A 26,224-nucleotide genomic window follows, 5' to 3' on the forward strand; every position below is an offset into this window, starting at 1 on the left:
TGTCCGAAAAAGGATAGTTGTCGATCCGCTATTAAGGGCATTAGTTTCCTTTGTTGGTATGTTTGTTTTAGCACTTCTTCGTTCGTTTTGTGTGCAGTATACGATATTCTCTGCATCCTTCTCAAACACCACATTTCAAAAGATTGGCTTGGCTAAGAAGCTCATAATACTCATCCGGAAGTATAACGGACCAACACACAAAACTGTGTGTATCCATGAACGTTTATAGTCAGGTTAATACAGTTCAGTGAGCATCACTCATAAACGCGGATGGCAAAAAAACAATAACAAAGACCCAAGTGACGTCACCTTCGAACTATCTATACTTTGAGACAACTTTATACACTATGAAATTGTGCTGATATTAAAATGAATAGTTTTGTCTCTTTTTTGTTTGTTTTGTTTTTGCTTTGGTTTGATTAATGATGATTTGCATTTAGGTAAAATCTTCACGCAATCCACCACCGGATATAAAGTACCAATACATTAAACTATGTATAACTTTGAACGGTTATAGTATGATTTAGTGATAACTTATCACCAAAATGACTTTCAATAATAACAATAATAAAGAGCAAAATGACGTCAATTTGGTTCCTTCTATGTATTTTATTTTATGTATTATTTTTTTTCTTTTCAGATATCAATGAATGTGACGTGAATCCCGACCTGTGTAAAAACGGACGTTGCATCGATCTGGACTACAGCTTTAGGTGTGAATGCTTTCAAGGCTACATCTATGACAACCTCAGACAAGTTTGTGAAGGTAATGTGTAGACAAAATGTCATTGTATTTATTGACGTATTTGAAAATATGACTCACCATCGGCAATCAAAAAATTGAAAAAAGTTTCTGTGATGAGGGTGTTAGTGTCAACAATTTTCTGATGTAACATATTAGAATGTCCTTAATAAAGTAATTTACTTATTTGAAAATGTGACTCGCCGTTGTTGATCAAAAATAGAAAAAAAAATCTTTGATGAGGGAGTTTGTGCCAATAATTTTCTGATTTAACATTAGAAGGTCCTTAATAAAGTAATTTACTTATTTTAAAATGTGAATCACCGTCGTTAATCAAAAATGGAGAAAAAGTTTCTTTGCTGAGGGAGTTTGTGTCAATAATTTTCTGAAGTAACATTAGAATGTCCTATTAAAGTAATTTATGTAGATATTTGAAAATGTGAATTACCGTCGTTAATCAAAATAGCAAAAAATTATTTGATGAGGACTTTAGTGTTAATAATTTTCTGATATAAAATCAGAATGTCCTTAATAAAGTAAGTAATTTAGATATAAAACACCTTAAGTTTGAATTTGTTGAGTAACATATTATATTTATTTTATAATTGACATCCTGTACTCTACCGTACTTCGGAAAAACACATATTTGAAAATTTGGCCAGAAAACTCGTCCTTCCATAAATATTAGGCTTTTAACGAAATCGGGTCGAACGCCGAACCCGAACGCCGAACCCGAACGGATATAGCCTTCTCACGTGACCATGAACGAGATCTGGATAGTGAAGACTCTCAAGCGGTATGCAGCATCGGATCTAAGGTCACGTGATAGAGGATAGCTTGGGTTGCTGTTGGCTTGTGTTAGGGGAGGGGCAAGGTCAGTGTCATTCAATAGTATATAATTGTGCATGTGGCGCTCTATACAGAGAGAAAATTATAAATTGATTACGGGGGAAGGTGGGGGGAGGGGGGGGGGGGGGGTTGACCCACAAACGATCGAGGTGTTGGGCTTCGGGTAGACCATGATACGAAATCAAAGAGAAAAGGCCGCTGGTACTTGGATGGTGGAAATGGTTGGGGGGGGGGGGGGGGGTAGTGACAATCAGCATGGGATGTATATATTAACATTAATAATATAGGCAATAGATGACCAGGGATGTGTATTGTTTGTATATGTTTGTGTGTGTGTGTGTGTGTGTGTGTGTGTGTGCGCGCGCGCGCGCGTGTGTGTGTGAAAGGGATTACACAAAAACACCTTTCTCTGTAGCTTCCAAATGATTACGTATACGATAAATTTGAAACCCACATTGTTTGAATCAGCTCACTAATTAATTCCTGAGCCTTGAGATGGTGACGCAACTATTACATACAAGACCTTGCAGTCGAGACGGCAGGGCTTTTGGGTTACACAACCACTATTTACCCATCGGTCAGCGGTACTCTTTGATGTATACAACACTCACCGCCTTTACGCAAAGCCGCCTGCCCATAAATCAAGAGATGGTCTCCTAACTGTTCACAAGCGAACTGTCAAACGAGCAATCGATGATTGGATAAGAATCTCAAGATCTCATATAATAAGGTAAGTTTTGGAGAGGTGATATCCCCCCACCCGTCATCGGACAGAACTTTCATTGCGTTATATCATATGAGCTCCGCCTCCTCTTTCTATTCCGGAGTGACGAGATTAGACGAGAGGACGCGAGAAAAAAAATGGTCACGTGTTGGGCAAGTCGTTCGTTAGGCGAGCTTCGGTGTCTAACTATAACTCCGTATTGATCGATTTAAATTACCCTCATCTTGGCAAAAACTCTCCAACCTGGGGCTTCGCGAAATCTCATGTTTGAGAGTTTTTACCAAGATGAGGGTCATTTAAATCGGTTAATATTTGAAGGACGAGTTTTCTGGCCAAATTTTTAAATGTGGGTTTTTCCAGAGTACGGTAGTACTGTATATCATGCTGATGTATACCAGTTATTTACCACTGTGACAGGGCACCAAAGGTTACACTGTTGTCCTAGTTTTGCTCTCATTAGGTATTGTATTGTATTTAATAATTAATTTGTGCGGCTATGTGGTCTAGTGTTATGACACTCGCTTTCGGATCGGAAGGCATGGGTTCGAGCCTCGCTCGGCTCATAGTTGAGTCCTTGGAAAGGACTCTTTACTCACATTCTCTCACCGTACTCACCGTAGGTGTAAAATGGTACCTGGTTGTTAAGACAGGCGTCATGTCTCGTTCTACATGTGACGTGTTGCTGTTGGTCAGGGACCCCCTATAAATCGCTTTGAGCACATTTAGTGGATATTTCTCTATATAAAAGCTGAATTTAAAAAAAAATAAATAAATATTTTCATTTAAAATGTTATTGTTTTTTTTTTCATTTCAGATGAAAACGAATGTCTTAGGCAGATCGACCCTTGCATGGGAAATGCCCAGTGTATCAATACCCCTGGTCACTACTCGTGTGGCTGTCCAGATGGCTACGACTTGAGACCCGATGGAAGGAGATGTAAAGGTAAGGAGACATTTCATTTGATATAAAGTATGGTCAAATAATGCGTTATCTGATTAAACGTGTGAGAAGGAAATGAATTCAAATTTACAGTAATCGGATGTTTTTCTTTCTCTCTATTTCCAATTATAATGAAACTATAGTATTCATTTTTCTAAACAAAAGATATAAGCTTAACATAAGTCTCTTGTTTTTGAATTATAGGTTCCATTTTAATTATTTAAATCAACCATGTGTAATACAGGTGTGAGTTGGTAACAAATATGTGACCCCTCGTTTCAAAACGGTATTAAGTCGGGATGATTAAGTTGCTGAAAATTGAATTTGTAGCCAGAAATATCAGACTTAAGTTGAGTTTATATGCTTTATAGAGAAGGAATATCATAATATCATATTTTAGAGTGTTCAATACCAATTATTCTTATTTTTGACCAGTGTAACTATAATATGACGTTATAGCATCTGGTTCATTCCGACATAATACTGTTTTGAGACGTTGGGTCACATATATTGGTGATAATGATGGTGCTCCTAAGTTGAAAGAAAAAATCAGTATAATACATTTTAAAGGGCTTAACCCTTGCCTTCGTTAATTACAAGCCTGATACTAACCTAAAAGATTCGTCGTAAAAGAAGACGAAGATCACATGGAAAAGTTAATTATGATTTGTAATCAATAGCTCAGCCAATGGAATCCTTTGTTTTCTTGAGCGCTTCTAATAACAACTCACTTTTTACTTTCGTTTGGTGATCATCGCTCTTTTGTGACGTCATTTTTGGGTCACTATCGAGCCTTTAGTTTACGAAGGCCACGACTTTACGCTGTTCCCTCTACTTTTAATGAATGTAAGAGAGACAATCCATGTTTTAGATTTTATTGTATACATATATAAATGTTTGTATTGATTATTCCCCCTGTATAAAAACCTGAATTGATGAATAAAAGAGTAGGTAATTCAGTTCTGAACATAAATAGAATTCTCCTGAGTAAGCTTTAGTAATTATCGTGTTGCTGTTCCTTGTCCGAGCGTCTTGGTTATTATTAACTCTTATAGGACAACTTAACTGCTATAGAACAATTTCTTGGAGCATCTACTTTTTTCTACCTATTATGTTGTTGCATCGCTTAGATCACAAGACCACCGAGTATCTTCTGGCAGATTATTAAGCGACTATGAGGTCTTGTGGTATGACACTCGCTTTTGGATCGGAAGGTCCAGGGTTCGAGCCTCGCTCGGCGCATAGTTGAGTCCTTGGAGAAGGCTCTTTACTCACAATCTCTCCCCGTACTCAGGTGTAAAATGAGTACCTGGCCGATAACAGTGTTGTCTATGTCCGAAAAAAAAATTGTAATATCGCATAACAGGCGTCATGTCCTGTCCTAAATGTTAAATGTTGCTGTTGGCCAGGGACCCCCTGTAAAGCGCTTTGAGTATGTTTAGTGGATTTTGCGCTATATAAAAAAAGTTCAAGCTCAATGATGTTGTATCACTTAGATCACAAGACTATCGAGTTTCTTCTGGCAGATTATTGAATATTTCTATCTCACGACTTGCTGAATAGAAGTTCTTATAATTAAATGGTCAAATCTCTCATCCCCTCCCAGATATAAACGAATGTGAAGAAGTACGGGGTGTTTGTGAACATGGAAAGTGCCTCAATCTGGACGGAAGCTACACTTGCATTTGTAATGATGGATACAGACTCTCACCCAACAGAGAAGATTGTATTGGTGAGTTAGTTCCCCTTTTCTAACCAAGAAATAACCGGCTAAAAAGATAATAAACAAAAAGATAAATAGGGTATGATAAATAAATCAATAAAAGAAATCTAAGGAATATTCAGGTAGATAGATAAATAAACAAATAGATAAATAGGGTATGATAAATAAATCAATAAAAGAAATCTAAGGAATATTCAGGTAGATAGATAAATAAACAAATAGATAAATAGGGTATGATAAATAAATCAATAAAAGAAATCTAAGGAATATTCAGGTAGATAGATAAATAAACAAATAGATAAATAGGGTATGATAAATAAATCAATAAAAGAAATCTAAGGAATATTCAGGTAGATAGATAAATAAACAAATAGATAAATAGGGTATGATAAATAAATCAATAAAAGAAATCTAAGGAATATTCAGGTAGATAGATAAATAAACAAATAGATAAATAGGGTATGATAAATAAATCAATAAAAGAAATCTAAGGAATATTCAGGTAGATAGATAAATAATCAAATAGATAAATAAAGTATAACGTATAAATCAATAAAAGAAATATCAACGACCAATGTGATTGAAAAAAGTCTGTATTATCATCAATAGCTATAGATATATAAAATTTATTTGTTTAACATTCAACTTAAAGAGTTGAGCTGATGAGTACACGGCGCCAGTGATTTTTTTGTATTAGTAGTTTATATTGGTATGCATAGCGTCATGCCTCATCCTACCTGTTAAGCGCTGCTGTTGGTCAGGGACCCCTTGTAAAGCGCTTTGAGAATGTTATGTGGATATTGCTATATAAAATAAATGCTTCAAGTTTGTGGTGCTTCGTTTTCGTATATTTACAGATATTAATGAGTGTGAGGCTCGACCAGGAATCTGTAGGAATGGAACGTGTCATAACATGAATGGAATGTTCAAGTGTCACTGCAGTGCTGGCTTCACCCTAACGCCACAGGGAGATTGCACAGGTACAATTACCAAAGAAAAATATTTGTCTTTCAGGAATTACTCGGAATTGAAAAAAAAAAACAACAAAAGGAAAGGATTTGTCTTTTAAGAATTTCTCGGAATCGAAATTAAAAAAAAACCCCAACAAACTAAAGGATCGTTCCTTATAGCCCATGTTAAATTGTTGCCAACGAGCACAGAATTACTGGCAAATCTAAAAATCATAAATCTATTTTTTACAGATTGATATAGTAGTAACTCACAGACCTTTTTAAAAAAAAGAATTTTATCACCCATTGACTCAAATTATTATTTATAAAATCTGCTAGGGCATAATGATCGGTCATTTGGTGTTGGGAATTACCATCTGGCCGCCCTGTTGCCAGATTCATTTGCGCGCATCTACAGACTTTATTACTGGGCCGATTTTGATCGGTGTTGGCTTTAAAGATTCGTCTTGATCTATATTAAATTCTTATAATGCAGAAATATAATAATAGACATAGATGAGTGCCTGTTACGAATAGCCTTTATTTCCCCGCAAATAGTGCGTATTCTCAACATGTATATTTTAAATACATTATAATATCAAATCATATGTCATATCTTATTATATCATATCATATACCCTCATATTTTATGCTGAAAGAATATTAGGACTAAATCATATAATGCCTTTGGCAGTGGCATGGTTTTTTATAATATAATAATCACTAACCAAATTTACTTAACGTAACAGTGAATAGCAAAAATAATGTATCAGACACCATTAATGATGTTGTTGCTCATACAGGAACATTAAACCTCTTAATTTAATAGTCTATATTTACTTGAAAACAATAGGCTTCAACAGTCGCGACGTCACTTCCCTCGTAATAACGCATAGTTACTTAGTAACTGGTTTTAAACTATCGGAACAATGGGGGACGCCCTTATGAAATACTTCTCCGACAAGAATAAAAGTGTATCTAGAGGAGAAAAGCATTATGAATCTGCTCATATTTTGACTTTTATCCATTCTGATCTCATGACATGTGAAAAAGTTCTGGCCAGCATGAAGAATAAAGAGTACCGGTTTTCTTTGTTTAGAACCAAGCTGCTCGTTGCTGGGCGGACGTGACTTCAGGATATTGAATCCAATTAAGAAAACATTCAACCTCTTGTCTAGAACCTTATATCATTCCTGATATAAACAGTTCGGTTTATGAGTATTTTCTTTTCTTATACTTTATGTTGATTTACTTGACTTATGCCTCTTGGCTCCTGGCGGAGCATGGGGCCTCAACAGCACTCTTCCATCTTCTTCTGTCCTTGGCACAGTCCTTTGCCCCTCTCCAGGTAAGATTTGAGACGCACAAATCTTGGCGAAGGCTTCTCCTCCAAGTCTGTTTTGGACGGCTTTATGTTAATCTCTATAATTGTCTTTACTTTAAACTTTAATAAAATTTTGTTTAAAGGTTACTTGAACATCGGTATGTTAAGAAAGAGGTGTACTTATATTGACTAAGAACATGTACTTTCCAATTTCAACCAGATATAAATGAGTGTGTGGCCATGATAGGCATCTGTACCAATGGGCGATGCATAAACACTCCAGGTGGATTCACATGTCAGTGTCCAGATGGCTACACGCTGTCCAAGGACGGCCAGAACTGTAGAGGTCATTGATTTTTTATCTTCATCTTCACCATCCTCCTCCCATTTCTGCTCCTCTTCCTCCTCCTCCTCCTCCTCCTCATCATCATCATCATCATCATCATCATCAATATGCTAGTCATCATCATCATCATCATCATCATCATCATCATCATCATCATCATCATCATCATCATCATCATCATCATCATCAGCAGCAGCAGCAGCAGCAGAAGCAGCATCGCCATTTCATTACACCAACTACCACCACCACCACCACCACCACCATCACAACTACCACCATCACCACCACCACCATCATCATCATCATCATCATCATCATCATAATCAGTAGCAGCAGCAGCAGATGCAGCAACAGAAGCAGCATCGTCATTAAACCAACTACCACCTCCACCACTACCACCACCACCACTACCACCAATCATCATCATCATCGTCATCAACACCAACTTCATCCCATCCACATAAATCAAATCTCACCAGATATTGATGAATGTGTTGAGCTCAACGCCATGTGTGATAAAGGAACGTGTCAGAATTCCGAAGGAAGTTTTATCTGTGAATGTCCTGAAGGATTCCGATTGTCTCCAGACAAGAAAACGTGCTTGGGTAAAAATATAATTAATCTTTACATCAATATGGTCACCAATATTCTTACAAAGTAGGACGGATTGCAGAATATGTAAGGAGGTGATTTCAAAACTTTCTAAATCACATTCAGATAGAAAAATAATAATATCATGTCATATCATTTCAGTAACATGACTTCAAAATGGACCAGTTGTTCCTTAAATAGCCTCAACACTCAAATTACAATATATTGTTCATTACACATTGTATATATTTTTTAGATGAAAATATTAAAATGGGAGAAGCAGATAGAAACGTATGAGAATTAAAAAAAAAAACATAACAAAGGAAAATTAAACTAACAAACCCCCCCCCCCAAAAAAAAAAAAAAAAAAAAAAAAAAAAAAACCCAAAAAAAAAAAAAAAAAACCAACAAATCAAAAACAAACCATCAAATTGTGATAAATTCTGACGCTTGGTTGGGAATTCCATACTTTTAAATCATCAATAGAGAAGGATCTATCACACAACGCTTGTCTGTTTCTCGGGGTATTTTTTTAACTCATGGGAAGATTTGAAATTACATTTTGGGTACCAATATATTTTCAGCAATTAGGAAAGATAAGATGATGCTAAACCATATAGTGTTACTGATGTTTGCATTTAAAGAGTTTGATTGTTGCTTTTAAGAATTTTTGTTCTAATCATTATCAAGAGTTAAGACATTGCACTGTGACCCGGAAGCCCCCCCCCCCCCCCCCCCCTCCCCCAACCCTGCACCACTTTAGGCACTTTTGGTTTTTTCTTTTCTGTGGCAAAATTATTTTTCACCAATAGGACAACATAGTTGATTCAGACATACCTACTTGAAAACTTAAAAATTCGTAATGTTCAGGCAATAACAATTGAAGTCGCTACAGTTAACTTTGAAAATTAGCAGTTTACTCTCACATGTAAATAACACTTCAAAATCCTTGAATTATTTGGGCTGGTATCAACTTTCATTTTCAATAAATTTTAGTGACGTCGAGATGCTCAAAAAGTTCTGAAATTGGAGCCAACCTTTCGTAATTCTACAATTTGTTTCGTAGTATAGGCAGGTCTAATGACTCCTACTTACATCAGTTGTTGTGTTTGATGGGTTATTTATATTCTTTCATCAAATGCTTAGGTGTTTATATAATACCGCAAGGAAGGGAGTAATAATTTTATTTGTGTTTTTTCCATAGATATCAACGAGTGCATGGAATTGCCATCCGCCTGTTATGAAGGCCAGTGCAGAAATGTGGCTGGTGGCTTCCATTGTACCTGTCCTGCTGGCTATGAAGTCACCACCGATGGAATGGCATGTGTTGGTAAATATGACATTTTGTATAACTGTGTATACTTTTTTCTTGACCCCCCCTCTCTCTCTATCCCCCACATCCTCTCTCTCTCTCTCTCTCTCTCTCTCTCTTTTGTTCTTCACTTTCTCTCTTCCTGATACACATACACACAAACTTATACACACAATCGCTACCACACGCTACTTTTTTCCACTTAAAACCGTTTATTAAGCATCAAGGCATAACACATTGTCTTTATAAGAAACTTGTATTTGTTTTAGAGGGATTGTTTCAATTGACATCGTCTTTGGAAACACATACGTCTTTTTTTTTGGTAGAGAAGAATGGTTTTCACTTGACATGTCTTTATTAATACCGACAAATCTTGTTTAATAGGGAGAATACATAATAAGTCTTTAATCATCTTATTCAATAGATTTGAGACCTGGTTCTTGTTACGAAGGCTTTGAATTTGGCCGGTGCATTGATCCCAGGAACAGCAACTTGACGAGAGCTGAATGCTGTTGTACTGAAGGTGCAGCATGGGGACATAGGGGACGGTGCAACATCTGTCCCTATCCTGGTGACCGTAAGTTTTGTTTCTTCTTGATTTTTAAAAATTTATAAATCAGTCTGCGCAAGAACATAGACACCAAAAATGTATCCTCTTTCTCACTGGTGACTTCAATTTATTCTTTTTTTTTTTATATTCATAATTGATAGATACTAATTTTTTTTAGCAGTGAAATTAAAACTGATGGGATATTACATTGCTCGCTGGATTCTAGTTCTAGCACCTTGAGTTCCAGCAGACTGTGCAATATGACAAACTGGAGCAGCTGGCTGGCCGATTGCACGGTTGTCTCTCATGAACATCGAATTTTGGCACGCTTTTTGGCTTCTCCCGAGAGCGTGCTAGAATCCAGCGAATACTTTAGTATGGACAAAATCATTAAATGAATAAAAGTTTACAACATTTATCTTCTCAGTTCTTTTCTGGACTACACAATGTATACAATCGATTTATCTAAAATTATATATATATATATATATATATATATATATATATATATATATATATATATATATATATATATATATATATATATATATTTATGAATGTTGGTGGGTACGTGTATATATATATATATATATATATATATATATATATATATATATATATATGTGTGTGTGTGTGTGTGTGTGTTTATCATAAATAAATATCATTTAAACAACTTTCTGAAGACATAAAATGTTTATTTCCCTAAACCAAAGTACACAGGAATGTCTGTGCCACATAGAAATAATAATGAAAATGCTGCTGCTTGAGGCTCGAAGAAATAAATAACAATAGGAAATCCATTGGAAGCTTCAATTTAATAATTAATAAATTTATTTATTGTTTAGTTTATTCATCTTAACAACGCCATACTTATATCCCTCTTTTGTCTTTTGTGTTCTATTCATCGTGTTTTGTTGATAAAGGGGAAACCTGAAACATCCACATTATCTACCTTCCATTCAATTTCCTATTATTATTATTATTATTATTATTATTATTATTATTATTATTATTATTATTATTATTATTATTATTATTATTATTATTATTATTATTATTATTATTATTATTATTATTATTTTTAATTATTTACTTAGAAATAATATCACATTATCTTCTATATTTTAGCTGGATTTGAATACCTTTGTCCTGAGGGCTATGGATACATTCCAACCATTGGAGGAATCGTTGCAGGTATTTTATTGCAGTTTATTTCTCCTTCACTTTCAACAGAGACGTTAGTTATAATTTGCATCAATAAAGCTATAGGCTATAAATAAAAATTTTCTTTATCGACGTGCACATATTTCAGGTCTGATAACCGAATACAATTACACACAGGCTTGACTTCACATTGTTATAATGACAACACGTTGCGTTGGTTTGATAATATTTCCCTTACACCATTGAGCCCATAACATTTTAGGTTATCAGACCTGCATATAAGTACACGTTGAAATCAACCCATAATAAAATCGTTTTAACACCATTAGTAATATTATATACACATTTATTATAGAATTTCTGTTTTATTTTTGTAGGGCATTGGTTGTTGGGTCAACGTGGTTCAGCGGTACAGCCTTTGCTTCGTACCCGAAGTTCGAATACCCGCTGCAGTGTGTTGCCTTGAGCAAGTCACATCGCCCCAACTCAATTTGCGGCGCTGCACTGCGGCTGACGCTCAGGTTATTCCAGTCTTCCTTTGGAAATAGACCCTAAAGACACATTTCCCTTATTGGAAAAATAAAGGGAATTATTTTTTGAATTATTGTTATTTTTTTATATTGTGCGTTACTCTTTTTTTTTCTTCTTTTCTCCATCTTCCATGTAGACGTCAATGAGTGTGTGGTACATCCTGGTATATGCGTCAATGGAATCTGTATCAACAACGACGGGTCCTTTAGGTGTCAGTGTGAGAAGGGATTCAAACTCGATGCCAGCGGAAGGAACTGCGTTGGTGAGTATTGCTTTTTTTTTTTTTTAAAGAGTTCATTAAAAAAAGGTAGGATGCATTTACCCTAGGGGACGTCGTGACCGAGTGGTTAAGGCATTGCACTGTGATCCGGAAGGTCCCGGGTTCGAGCTGATGATGATGATGTGATGATGATGATGATGATGATGATGATGATGATGATGATGATGATGATAGTAACATTATAATTGAAAGAATCATAAAGGCTCCGTTTAACAGAAGATTTTAATGGATATTGTAAAATAAGCAACTTGTTATAATAAGATGCGACGTTTAAATACTGGTGTTAACTTGAGTAACACAGTGAGATATTGTTCAAAATATTATAAACTCTTTTCATATTGATCATTCTATTTATTGTTCCATTTAATCTTTTTATAAAAATGTATTCTTTTCCTCAACGTTACCAACGTTTTCTGTTTATACCCATCTTGAATTCAGACAACAACGAGTGTGAAACCCCTGGCATTTGTGGCAATGGTACCTGTGATAACACAGTCGGTAGCTTTGATTGCTCCTGTAACACAGGATTTGAACCTGGGCGTCAAGGAAAATGTGTTGGTATGTAGAAAACGGAGGTCAAACTAACATAATGTATTTTTAATTTGATTGGATATATATATTTATATATATATATATATATATATATATATATATTATATATATATTATATATATTAATATATATAATGTATATATATATATTAGTTACAGGTAATACAATACATTTTCTTCTCCAATCTTGAAAAGTAGGTACTCAAAATATCTATGGAAAGCGAACATCACAGCGGTAAAGGGTTGAACCTGGTAGTCGTTGGTATGAATGAAAGTTAGGTTAATATATTTTTAATTTGATTAGATATATATTAGATATAGATATACTTTTCATTTCAATATTTACCACTGTTATCATTCAATCTGTTATTTGTCTTTTTTTGTTTAACATGTTTTTTTTTTCTATTTATTTTTAAAGTGAGAAAATGAAATATGGTAATATAGTAATACATTTTCTTCATCAATTTTGAAAAGTAGGTACTAAAAATATCTAGGGAAAGCGAATAGCACAGAGGTAGAGGGTTAGGGTTAAGCAAGTTAGAATACTCGTATCTTCATAGTCGTTTACATATCATTTTAACTCCCTCCTTATCAACTATGGAAAAATCGTCACATTTGTTACGATGCAATCAACAGTTTTCTCACTCTCATTTCTTTTGTACGTCACAATTTTTTTTTCTTATTATAGTTGTAAAAATTAGACACTGTGTTGTATAGTTCATTTCGCAATACAATATTATGTATAGAAAGAATGTACGTGTTGTTTTTCTGTATGAGTAAGAATAGTCTATTTTTGTGTTGGGTGGGTGTGAATATTTGTTGAAAATTCTGAAAATGACTGGTAAGGAGGGAGTTAAAAGGAGGTGAGTTGAAAATGATTTTATTTCTTTGTTTATCTTCAGATATCAATGAATGTCGAACTCCTATGAACCAATGCGCCTTCCGTTGTGCCAACTTGCCAGGTACATTTAGATGTATTTGTCCAATGGGTTACAAAGTGGCTGGTGACCAAGTCCATTGTGAAGGTAAATATATTAATAACTAATAAATTAGTAGTTGGTCTTAAATGCGACTACAAGAATGGAGGGGGAGGAGAGGGGGAAGGAGAGAAAGAACTAAGATCGAGTAAATATGTATTTTAAAAATGTAAATAACAAGATGCCTGCTGACATGAGACGCTTGTGGCATCACATGATTCCACACAAAGGGGCGTTTAAAAAAACACTTTTTCTAAGTTAAAGAAGCAATGTCTGCAATAAATCGTATAAACTTAACTGAATTTTTATTCTTATGATTATGAATATAATCGTGTGGCTATGTGGTCCAGTGATATGACACTCGCCTTTGGTCAGGAAAGTCCAAGGTTTGATCACGCTTTGAGCAGCCCATAGTTGAGTCCTTGGAAAAGACTCTTTACTCACATTCTGTCACCGTTTTCAGGTGTAGAATGAGTACCTGGCCGTTAACAGTGGTGTCTCTATTAGAAAAAGAATGTAATATCGTCATGTCTCGTCCTAATTATTAAGTGTTGTTATTAGTTGGGGGGGGGGGGGGGGGTGGTTGTAAAGCGCTTTGAGCATTTAGTGGATTTTGCTCCATATAAATGCTTAGGTTTTTATTTTTTAAATTAAAAAAAACAAAACATTTATAATACCGTTTTGGGTCCGTAGATCACAGCTATCCCTTGTTATCAATCTCATAGCCAGATCTAGCTCTCTCTGCCTTTATATTTTCATTCTAACATTATTAAAACATTGTAATGTTTCTTGCTTTTAGATGTGGACGAATGTGCAACGCCGGCCAATACTTGCAGATATGCGTGTAAGAACATTGTTGGATCGTTCTTGTGTGTCTGTCCTGAGGGGTACAAACAAGTTGGAAGAGATGAATGCAGAGGTAAAAAAACAACGATGTTGCTTTGAAAATATATTGTTTATTCTTATTCAATATATTCAATCACCTGTTAATATGAATTAATGGTTTTTCAGACCTTGGAGATGACTTTTAACCCTCTCCTTACCAACTACAAGAAAATCGTCACAGTTGTTACGATACAATGGACATTAATTATTCAGATTTTTATTTTGTACATCAAAAAATTGGAAGAAAAATCTGTGTTTAGTTTATGAAAAAATAATGTTGTTTTGTAGAACAATATTATCTTTGGCATGCTTTTAGGTTTGAGTTTTAAAAATCTATTTTAGTGTTAGGTATGTATGGCATTTTGGGGGAAATACTGAAAAGGGCTGGTAAGGAGAGAATTAAGGGTTCAGACCATGTCTAAACACCCCTCCCCAAATGAAAAAACAGTAAACCAAAACAACAAACTTTGTGATTACTCCCGTCATTTGTCCTCAAGCAGTGTCCGAAGATGAATATCATAACTTCAAACAAAGAACGCAATTCAATTTTTCGTCAATCGATTTATTAAATTGTTCAACAAAGCTAGTGTTTTCTGTTTCAATTTTAACGTTATTCAAAATATTAACGACATGAAGAACTAAATTAATCGCCTCTTGTTGAGATAACAAGAAAATTAATAAGGACTGTTGGGTTTCCATATTATGACCTAGCCTTAGGTAGTGATGGACAACGTTAGATTACTAGTATCAAAAGGTGTCTAACAGGCAAATTGCACTGTATGAAATTTAAATTTGTATCCTCATGGTCTGTTTGGGGACAAAAGAAACATCATGGCACCAAACACTTTGAATGTGGTAAAAACATTGAAATTAAATGTGTAAACAGACAAATTTTAAAACTTAAAATAAGTTATATTAATTTATCCTAGATATTGACGAATGTAGAGAACAGCCTGGTGTGTGTCAAAATGGGCGCTGCTCTAACACGGATGGAGGTTTTAGATGTGACTGCTATCCTGGGTTCCAAGCTACTGAGGATAAGAAAGCATGTTTTGGTATGTAGACTTAATGGCTTCTATTGAATCTATCGTAAGAACAAGTACACTAATATGGAAAATTATGTTCTTTTGAGCTGTTTAAGTTATTTCACATGTTTTGGCTACAGCAATATGACATTGCTTTGGCATAGAAAACAGCTTAATTAATTGTCTACGTGGATATCAAAAGGTGCGACGAGTTCAATGAAAAAATATCGCTAGGTCACCTCAAAATGTTGATATTTGGTCATTCCTTGAAAACTGAGATTTTAATATTTATGCATTCTCTCATATAGAAAAATTATTGATGAATTCCACCTGATGCAAAAAAACAGAAAGAATTTATTAATCAGCTTTATCTACTTCGTTCCCAATTTCCATATTTAATTTTCCAAACCAAAAATCGATAAATAATAACCTAATTAGATAGTGTACTCATAAAATCTGTAAAATTATGTTTTGTAATGCGATGTCGAATGAAAATATTCTTCATATTTGTGGGTAACTTATGCAAAAAATCATGATTGATAATGTTTTGATAACATGAACAAAACATTCTGTCATTTGATTTTGTGAATTTGGGGTATAATCAAAAATATAAATGTTGTGAGAAATAATATAGCCTTAAAAATATTCTTGAGTTGAAAGAAAATATCATGACTGCAATCAAGGAAATTTTGTAATTAACTATTATGCCAAAAGGTGATAGGAAATTTGATGCATCACAATAAATCAAATCCTGCTAGAAATGAGAAGCCTCCGAACATATATCTTGCAAATATGCCCTCCTTGTCTGACTCATATGGAAAGTGTAAACAGCTAGTGGAATAGAATGTTCAATGTTTTGTATAGATGGTTGGTTGTAACTCACTTATCAAATGTTTGATATTTTTTAAACTGCATTTTTGAGCAATTTTTCCTTTTTGTTATTTTGGTACAAAAACCCCCCATTGTATTCTCTTATATTTGATGACGCTATTCATTCTCAACAGATGTGAGACAAGACTATTGTTACCTAGAACTCCAGGGTGGTCGTTGTGTGCAATCCTCTGACTTGGCACGTCTTTCCAGGGCAGAGTGTTGTTGCTCTCTATCTGTAGCTTGGGGAAGAGGTTGTGAGAGATGCCCACCTCAGACATCAAGTAAGCCTATAGATGCTGTGCTTTTGGCTAAGAAACTCACAATATTGACATCCGGAAGTATAACGGACCAAAACACAAAACGATGTGTAACCTTGAACGTTTATAGTCTGGTTAAAACAGTTTAGTGAGAATTACTCACAAACGTGGATGGCAAAAAAAAAAAACAATAACAAAGACCTGAGTGACATCATCTCCATTCTATCCATATAAGTGATAAGTTATGACAGTAAAACCTTTTTTTGTTGTAATAATGAGGATTTCAAGACAACATAACTACACTTTTAGTCTTTATGTAAAGGTGAAAAATTAATTGATAAAGTAGAAGGTTTAAAGTAGGGAATACCCTTCAAAAGATGTTTAATCATTCCATCGTATTACGATCTCATTGTCTCAGTTATCAAATATTTAATACTATCTGGCTTTCCTTTCTCTTCAGTGGCGTTCAACATGCTGTGTCCACAAGGTCCTGGTCTAAAACCTGATGGAAAAGGTAATAATTTTTTTTTTCTAAAATCATTATTGTATTTATTTTAAGGGTGAATCTGTCAGTTATCAAGAATTATAATTAAGTCAAGGAAATGTATTAAAGCATAACCTATGAATTGGATTTCAAGAAGGTGGGGATGGCACTCCCCCCCCCCTCCCCCATTTAGCGCAGTACAGCAAAGATTTAGCTGAGTAAGTTTATTTTCAATGCTCATAAATACTCATTGCATGGTCACAATTAGATAAGATAAGATGAACTTTATTTACAGTAAGTAATGTTATAGACTAATCAATTTTAAACGATAATTAAGCAATAAAAATTACATACAATCAAATAAATTAAGAAAAAGCTTAACAAGACTAAAGACATTAAAAGTACGATCTCTTACAGCCCCCGAATTTCACTCGACCTTCTTCTCTCTCTCTCTCTCCCCCCCCCCCCACCTTTCTCTCTCTCACTCCCTCACTCTCTCTCTCTCACACACACATACGCACACACACACGCACAGACACACACACACACACACACACTTACACAAACACATGTTCTTTTTCTCTCATACTGCCTTCATCTCGTACTCTTTTATTCTCTATAATGAGGTTAATAAGATCTAAATGAAGTTAAAAACAAATTATTTAAACCTAGCCTAGTCGACAAACTTATGTTTACCCTCAATGATATCATATTCTAGACATTGACGAATGTGCCAGCATGCCAGGTGCCTGTAGCAATGGCCGCTGTTTGAATACCATGGGATCTTATCGATGTGTTTGCAACAATGGATACAAGGCAGATATCAGCGGCAAGAGATGCATAGGTTCGTTTTGTGGCTTAATATAAGTTAGTGGGAATTTTTGACGTAATTTTATGACGTCAGCTCAATGTGTTTTTATATTGAATCGATTTACATAAACAAATACATTTAACTGTGCTAGTTTACAAAACGATCTAGATAGAAATAGCCCAATTGGTTTTTTTCCCGCTCAAAAGCAGTGAAGGCAGAGGAACAGTTACTTGATTAATTAATTTAAACAAGGAGGGAGGGTTTAATTTATTAAATCAGGAGGCACTTTTCATAGGTCATAAATATAATTTATAGCATTAACAAAACATAGCATTGTAAGGGTTTAATTTATTAAATCAGGAGGCACTTTTCATAGGTCATAAATATAATTTATAGCATTAACAAAACATAGCATTGTAAGGGTTTAATTTATTAAATCCGGAGGCACTTTTCATAGGTTATAAATAGAATTTATAGCATTAACAAAACATAGCCTTGTAAGGGTTGCTTAGGTCAAAGGCCTTTAAATATACTGTGAAAAAAAAAAAGAAAGGTTCAGTTCAGGTTAAAAATTCCCTGATATAATCATAACTATGATCATCATTTGCCTCATCATGGAACAGCGTGGCTCAGCGAGATGGTCTTTGCTTCATACCCAAAAGATATCGAATTCGACTACCCATCGCGCTGTGTGGCCTTGAGCAAGTCACCTAGTCTTAGCTCCCTCTGCGACGCTGCACTGCGGTTGACGCCTGGGTTATTCCAGACTTCCCTTGGAATAGATCCTTAAAAAATGTCCCCCTAGGGATGAATAAAGGGAATTTATTTATTTATTTTACAAACAATCAAAAATATATTAATTAAAAACTCATTCATCGAATTCACATTTAAGCTATAGAGATCCCTATTGCATTTTAAAAGTGATTTATACTTTCGGAGTCTTGGGTTATAAATTTCAAACTGTTCCATATATTAACTGTCCTTATAATAAACAGTTTTTTTTTGCCGGAATGGGTTATAAAAATGTTGTAGTTGAATCACATTCATGACATAAGTCATACTTTTTTATAATCACAAGATGTGAATGAGTGTAGACAGAGTCCCAAGCCATGTGAGTTCACATGTTCCAATACAGAAGGTAGTTTTGTCTGCGGCTGTCCTCCTGGTTATGTGCTCAATATGGACGGACTAACTTGCAGAGGTAAGATGAATCACACCGATTGTACAGAAAATAATATATTTAATAACATGTGTAGAGTTTATGATCTTACACAGTGATCTCTCATAGCTTTTCAAAAGCTGTATTTGTCTCTAGATTTAAAAAAAAAGTTTTGTTTCTAAGTTATTTAGCATAATATTCATTTTAAAATTGACATCACGAAAAGACTAGGTAGATTATTAAAATTCTCGTGTATAGACATACCATTAATGCAGAGTAATTCTATTACACAGATTTTTAAAGGTTAAAACTGACGAAATTAGGATTTTTCATCTCGAATCGGATTTTTAACCAAGTTATTGGGATATTTATTGGTAATATTGTTATTTTACACAGATATGTAATCAAAGTGAAGATTCACAATACCTCGTCTAAAATAAGATGTTTAAACGATGGAAATAATGCATTTTTGGTTGGTACAGATATTTTTAAAAAAATTGTGTGTGTGTGTGTGTGTGTGGGGGGGGGGGGGGGGGGTTGGAGCTTATATTCCGTTTTTCTTTTTTGTTTTTGACTTTTGCATGTCTAATAACACCACTGAGACTTTGGAATCTGAAACACGTACCCTTAACTTTAAAAAGATATATTCATTATTTTAAACATATTGATTTTATTTTCGTTTTATATCATATAGCTTTTGAAATTATAATGCTTCAAACTGTTATACAAATAAACAATTATATAGATGAGTTGTGTAGTGTATTCAAGTTGAAAATATTTTTGATTGATGTGCTGAGTAAACATTCATAAAATTAAAGTCTGCAACGGGTAGTATTTTACAGTGAAAGTACAGTTTATTGCTGTCATTTGTGACCCAAAACGGTATGACATCCGGATTAACCAGACGCTAAAAAGTAAGATTACAGTTAAACTGGTCAAACATTTGAATTGTTGCTATTTAGCATTCTACAATATGATATTCATTCTCCTCAATAAAGCATAGAAATTCGACGTCAGACTGATAATTCTGGCTATAAATTCAATTTTCAGCTTCTTTACCATCCCGACTTAATACCGTTTTGAGGCAAGGAGTCACATTTTGTCAGTATGGTTGGTGTTGCTTTTCATCAACGTGATTAATATATTATTTCTTTTATAATTGAAACACTCAAGATTTGGATGAATGTACCACGATGCGTCACGATTGTTCCGGTAAATGTGTCAACACACCAGGCAGTTTCGTCTGTGAATGCCCGGATGGAATGAGAAAGACAAGGGGAAACAACTGTGAAGGTAATTTTTTTTCTTTTCTTTGTCTCATGTTTCAATATTGAACAAAATTGAATACAAGAGCTTTTAAAATAACAAAATACATGAAAACATCCTGGGATCATATACTCCACCTGTCAATAACGAAAAATAATATAACTGCCATAAAAGCTTTACTACCTTTTACATTGTTTTATTTATTATTAATTAATTAGTTATTTTTGCAAACCAAAGCAAGCGTAGAGCCTGAAATGTTTTTTATTATATTTTTAGGTGTTTTTTTATTTGCTTTTGTGTTTTTGAGGCTGCAATATTTCACATATCCTCGATATTTCTGTCTACAGACCATAGGTATCTGTTATAATATATTTCTAGCTTTTTCCTCTTATACATTACTCTAAGATAGTAAATGTATTTTCATCAGATAGGGTTAATGTAATAAACGTTAATACTGTATTTGCAAAAACGTCTCTAATATTTTTGCTAATCAAAATGTAATAATAGAATCCGAAATAAGTCAATAATTAACGATTGAGGAAATTCTAAAACAAACGCTTGAGACATTTTATGTAAAACAAGGTAAAGCACTCTTTTTTCTCCAAAAGGGCTTTTACGTTTGTGCCTGTCTTGTCCGTTTTATCATCGCAACAATGCAACATATAGTACTTTATGTCAATTTTTTTGGTCATATAGTAGTTGTTTATATTGTTCTATACATCAGACATCAATGAATGCGTGGAATCAGCCCATCTATGTGGCCCCGCTGGGACATGTCAAAACACTCGTGGAAGTTTCAGCTGTATTTGTCCCAGAGGATACAGAAGGGACAAAACTGGAACCAAATGTATCGGTGAGTTCCTCCAAAGATACTAATCAATTTGGTAAATTTAAAGACTGACATTATTATATCATAATTTGGATGCAGATAACAGCTAGTAAACAGGCAAACAAAAAAACCCCCAAACAAACAAAATCTTACAGAAGAGAAATTATATCTATTCCAACAAATGTTTTAATTGAAATTCTTTCAGGCATGAATTATCTTTAAATAACTTGCCAGATACATTATTTTTACTAAATTATTATAAAAGCCTACTTGCAAAACGTATTTACTCAAACATTGTTGAACGATTTGATTTGTTTTTTTTTCCATTTATCAATGATTTAAAACACTTAATTCATAACTTAAAATAAATGTATCCTCTAAAATCATTTGGCTACCCAAGAGGTTGAAAAGTGTTTATCAGCTTTTTGCCTTGGCCTTACTTTTCTTTGGCGAGAGGCCAATTTTCCAGGTTTTTAAAGTTTGTTCTTTATTATATATACATATTTTTGACGATGCTCCTTGAAGCTCTCGATGGTTTGATCAATTATACAAATGATGAAGTTGAATGCTAAGTTTAATTTAATATAGATAAATGAAGTGAAAATGAATGAAATTTTATATTTATCACAGAGTGGATTAATAATTTGACATTTATCGTTTTTATAATTTCGAATGATTACAGACTTGGACGAGTGCACGGACGGGAAGTGTGAAGGAGATTGTGAGAACATTCCAGGCAGTTACAGGTGTGAATGTCCTGATGGATTTACCCTGAGGCCTGGTGGACAATGTTATGGTAAGTACAGACGCTTGAAAATGTGTCATGATATAAACGCCGTCGTGTAACAAATGTTTGATAAATCTGGTTCTCAGAGGGAAAAAAATACATGATTTTTATTCGACTGATTTCTTGTGTCCAACAGATGAGAACGAATGTGCAAGTGACTACGTGTGTGGCTTTGTTGCCCTGTGTGTCAACCTTCAAGGCAGTTTTGACTGTCAGTGTGGAGGAAGTCTTGATTTTGACCTCGGATCCCTTAGCTGTATTGGTAAGACGTATTTAAGATCTGTGCATTATCCAAGTAAACGTAGAAGAAGCTATGAAGTAATGTAAATTGATAGTAATGTAAAAAGATGGCACATAATGACCAGGAGAGGTGTTGGGGTTTTAAATATAGAATTCTATTATTATCATTTTTGTGTCCTGAGCGTCAATATATACTGGCCAGAACTTTACCGCCTAACATAACAAAGTGTCACATTTAAAATTGCTGACATTAATGTGAAAGCTAATAAAATTCTACTCTATTTGTCTCGGGGATCTACAAGATTAATTACATTTTTCGTACTTTTATCAAAGCTACAAAAGAGAGCAAAGACAATCGACAGCTCAAAATGAATGAAAAATTGACATTGTTTGGATCGTATATGCTACGTATCATTGCGCACTGAACATCGCTATTGGGGAGAAATAGTGATGTAATGTGGGAATACATAACGACAATATATAGAAAACATTTTAATCTGTAAAACAATTCAATGTACTCAGATAGCCTCTTATAAACTGTATTTTAGTCATGCTTAGAATTTCCGACGTTGTCAGAAGCCTACTTATTGGCATGGAGGCTGCTGGTATTCCAGTAAGAGATATTGCAATGTTCTACCATTGTTTAGAATCCAGTGTCAATAATACGAGTATCATTATAAGCTAATAATATTACGATGACACCTATCATACACACTTCTTCAGATCTTTATCTTATACTGGTGCCTGCTTCTTGGTTTCTTATTACGATTACAGTACTGTCTCCAACTTCCCGGGTCTTGGGAAGAAAAGGACTTCTGTTGACGATGATAGACAATTAGACCAACATCATGATGACATCCCTTTACAACCCGCCAGAGATGAATTCCAGAAACAATGTAGTATTATCAAATGTGAGAAGAAGATTCAGAGAGGCACGATTGAAATGCTGACGATTACGAGTCAGAATGTTAGTCAAATAACACCACACGATTGCAAGGTGTCAATGGCCTATTGTCTATCATACTATCATACCTGAGATACTCTTAACTTTCTAATGGTGTATGAATCATAACAATCTGACCAACAGTTATTAATTTATGGGCAGATAATCACTGGCCATTTTGAATTGACACTCCGTAAATATGATGGCTGTGTATGTTTCTTCTATTGTTTTCTAAAGCACGTTGAGAAGTCATTTATTTCAAGTTCTATTTTATAGGTTAAGATTGAAATCCAGTTTTAATCATCAGATTCACCTCGGCACAACACCATTTTGAGGCAGTGATTCAATCATTTTTTGTTCTTTATTGATCCTAGATGGCAATGTATGTGGAAGTCACCCGTGCCTGTTTGGCTGTACACCTACAGATGGTGGCGGTTCCTATGTCTGTGGTTGTCCTCCTGGATATGAACCTATTGGAAAAGGGTAAGATTATAATGCATACCAAATAAGGCGTCTGACGTCATATAAAATGGAAGTTCCATGCATTACATCTCATTAACCACCACCCAACACCCCTCCTAGCACCCCCCGCCCCCCAAATCCACAACAATAAGAAAAAAAAAAATAAAAAAATAAAAACACCAAAAAAAAAAAAACACCAACATAAATAAGTATAAATAGAAAGTAAATTTTTTTTAGGGTTAATCCATGCATACCGACTAATTCAGTGGTAATTCTATCGCAACGATTACAAAATTCTGGCCATGACGTTGAGCTCCTCTTTTATGCACATTACTCCACTGGATTCATGCGTGCATGAGTTTCATCTGATTTTAGGACGAATGCTAGTGTAAAATGACACCTAGCAGGAGACTTGAAAATTGTACTGTGTGAAATTGAACATTTGGCTCTAAATGATCTGCTGGAGAATTTTTTTTTAAAAGCAAGAAAAAAAAAAAACTACACCAAAACATTGAGCATTTATTTAGTGCAGTATCCACAAAACGTGCTCATGGTGTTTTACAATTGGCCCCTAGCCAAAAACAGCCCTTTACATGTAGGACAAGACATGATATGACGCCTTTTAGACGATATTGCATTTTTTTCTGATAAAGACCGGCTGTTGACGGCCAGGTTCTCATTATACACTGAGTACTGTGAGAAAATGTGAGAAAAGAGCCAAGCAATAAATACCATTCTATGATAAAGAGTAAGTAGCACTCTCAAAAGATTATGATTTTCAAACGTGACATTTTCATATGGGACTACTTTTAAACAACATCGTATGCTCTCTTACACGCGTTGAAATAACACATCTTTTGTGGTGTTTATTTTCCTATCTATCTAGAATAAATTTCATAGAAAAACGATTAATTTACATTTTGACCTTCCCATCTCCAGTCACTGCATCAGCACAGCATCTGCCAGCACAACCTACCCATCTGGCGTGGAGCTGCCTCACGTTCCAGGACCCAATTCCAACACCGATCTACCACCAGGCGAAGGTTGCTATCAGTGCGATCACGACTTTGGGGAGATCCCTCTGTCTAAGAGAGCAAGGCGAAGCACCGGAAAGTATGTCCACTTTTGCATTTATTATATTATATTGTTGTCTTGTCCCCGAGTTGGTGTTTTGTTCAAATGAATTTAACGAGTGTAAAAAAATTCCAGGAAAAAATCATGGCCATGTATTAAAAATTGATAAAAGATTATCTTTTAAAAATCACCAAGTGTAATATTTTGCTTCATCATTTTCTGTGAACCGTATAAGAATGCAACTTGTATCATAATATTGTATCAGTAACATGACTTTAAAATGGACAAAGAGTTCCTGAAATGCCCTTAAAACATAAGTAACAATATAGTGTACAATACACATTGCATGTTCTTTGAGAAAAAATATAGTATCGAGGGAGAAACAAAAACAAACGAAGAGAAGAATACATTTTTTTGTGTTTATCAGACCTAATATTATTTGGAATCTTAATATCATGATCTGTTGTTGTTATCACTATCATCATCATCATTATCATCATCACTATTGTCATCATCATCATCGTCGTCGTGTGATCATTATCATAATCATAAGCATCCTTCCCACCACCATCACTATTACCACCCCAAAACCACCATATCCATCATCATCATCATCATGTTTTTTTACTCGACCATTTATCTATCGCAATATTCACTAAACGTACTCAAAGCTCATCATCATTATCATCATCATCATCGTCATCATCATCATCATCATCACCACCTTCACCAACATCATCAGATTTACTTTTTAAAATTATGACTCATTCGAATAACACCAAATACACCACAAATTATGATATTCCTACTAAAAGAATTACAAATGTTTTGTGTTCAACCATCCAGAGACTTCAGAGAGGCTCACAGTTTGGACGAGCTAGTGGACCACTACACTGGATCAGTGGGATTGGCCAAGAAGGGTGAAGTTGGACAAGGCATCCGTAAGAGACGAAGTGTTTCTCACCGTCTTCGACATAAAAAGGTAACTCTTAATTTGTAAATTGACATAGCAATTTTACCACATGGTCTTGGGCACATGCCATGATTAATCATCATCATCATTGCCTTTTTCACCCTGGGTCAGGGTATAGGCCACAGACAAACAGTTTCCATCCTTCTCTATCCTGAGCCAACTTTTTTATCTCATTCCAGGTCTTACCACTTCTCTGTATATCAGCTTCTTTAATTCTTCTCCATGTTCCTCGTGGCCTTCCCCTTGATCTTCTGCCCTGAGGGTTCCAGTCCAATACTTTCTTTGTTATAGTTGAGTCATTCTTTCTAAGCGTGTGTCCAATCCACCTCCATCGTCTTCTTCCTATATTCTCTCCCACTGGTTTCTGCTGTGCTCTTTTCCATACTTCTTCATTTTTTATTCTATCCATCCATTTTATTCTGAGTAGCTTACGCATGCACCTGTTTACGAAAATCTGTACCCTCCTTATACATGTCTGTGATGCGTTCCAAGTTTCACATCCATACAGTAGGACAGACTTCACGTTTGAGTTAAAAAGTCTTAGCTTTAGTTGAAGGGAGATATCTTTAGTTCTCCAAACTCTGTTCAAATATGTGAATGCA

General features: G+C 34.8%; 1 protein-coding gene across 2 annotated transcripts in view; it reads left to right on the plus strand.

The window, feature by feature from the left end:
• LOC144964268 (fibrillin-1-like) overlaps positions 1–26,224 on the plus strand; it is a 117,552-nt gene that overhangs the window by 85,726 nt on the left and 5,602 nt on the right. For both annotated transcript variants that reach the window (XM_078898351.1, XM_078898350.1), the window contains exons 43-67: positions 641–766; positions 3,130–3,258; positions 4,862–4,987; positions 5,836–5,958; positions 7,473–7,598; positions 8,078–8,203; positions 9,394–9,519; positions 9,926–10,078; positions 11,180–11,245; positions 11,883–12,008; positions 12,465–12,584; positions 13,480–13,602; positions 14,354–14,473; positions 15,369–15,494; positions 16,469–16,618; positions 17,055–17,108; positions 17,797–17,922; positions 18,968–19,090; positions 20,222–20,341; positions 21,039–21,167; positions 21,826–21,939; positions 22,067–22,192; positions 23,488–23,596; positions 24,515–24,688; positions 25,496–25,631. In XM_078898351.1, coding sequence (XP_078754477.1) covers positions 641–766; positions 3,130–3,258; positions 4,862–4,987; positions 5,836–5,958; positions 7,473–7,598; positions 8,078–8,203; positions 9,394–9,519; positions 9,926–10,078; positions 11,180–11,245; positions 11,883–12,008; positions 12,465–12,584; positions 13,480–13,602; positions 14,354–14,473; positions 15,369–15,494; positions 16,469–16,618; positions 17,055–17,108; positions 17,797–17,922; positions 18,968–19,090; positions 20,222–20,341; positions 21,039–21,167; positions 21,826–21,939; positions 22,067–22,192; positions 23,488–23,596; positions 24,515–24,688; positions 25,496–25,631 — 3,077 coding nt within the window. The remainder of the gene's footprint in view (positions 1–640; positions 767–3,129; positions 3,259–4,861; positions 4,988–5,835; positions 5,959–7,472; positions 7,599–8,077; positions 8,204–9,393; positions 9,520–9,925; positions 10,079–11,179; positions 11,246–11,882; positions 12,009–12,464; positions 12,585–13,479; positions 13,603–14,353; positions 14,474–15,368; positions 15,495–16,468; positions 16,619–17,054; positions 17,109–17,796; positions 17,923–18,967; positions 19,091–20,221; positions 20,342–21,038; positions 21,168–21,825; positions 21,940–22,066; positions 22,193–23,487; positions 23,597–24,514; positions 24,689–25,495; positions 25,632–26,224) is intronic.

Source organism: Berghia stephanieae, chromosome 2 (genome assembly GCF_034508935.2).
Source record: "Berghia stephanieae isolate SIO BIC M18660-M18661 chromosome 2, UCSD_Bste_1.3, whole genome shotgun sequence".
Lineage (NCBI taxonomy): Eukaryota > Metazoa > Mollusca > Gastropoda > Nudibranchia > Aeolidiidae > Berghia > Berghia stephanieae.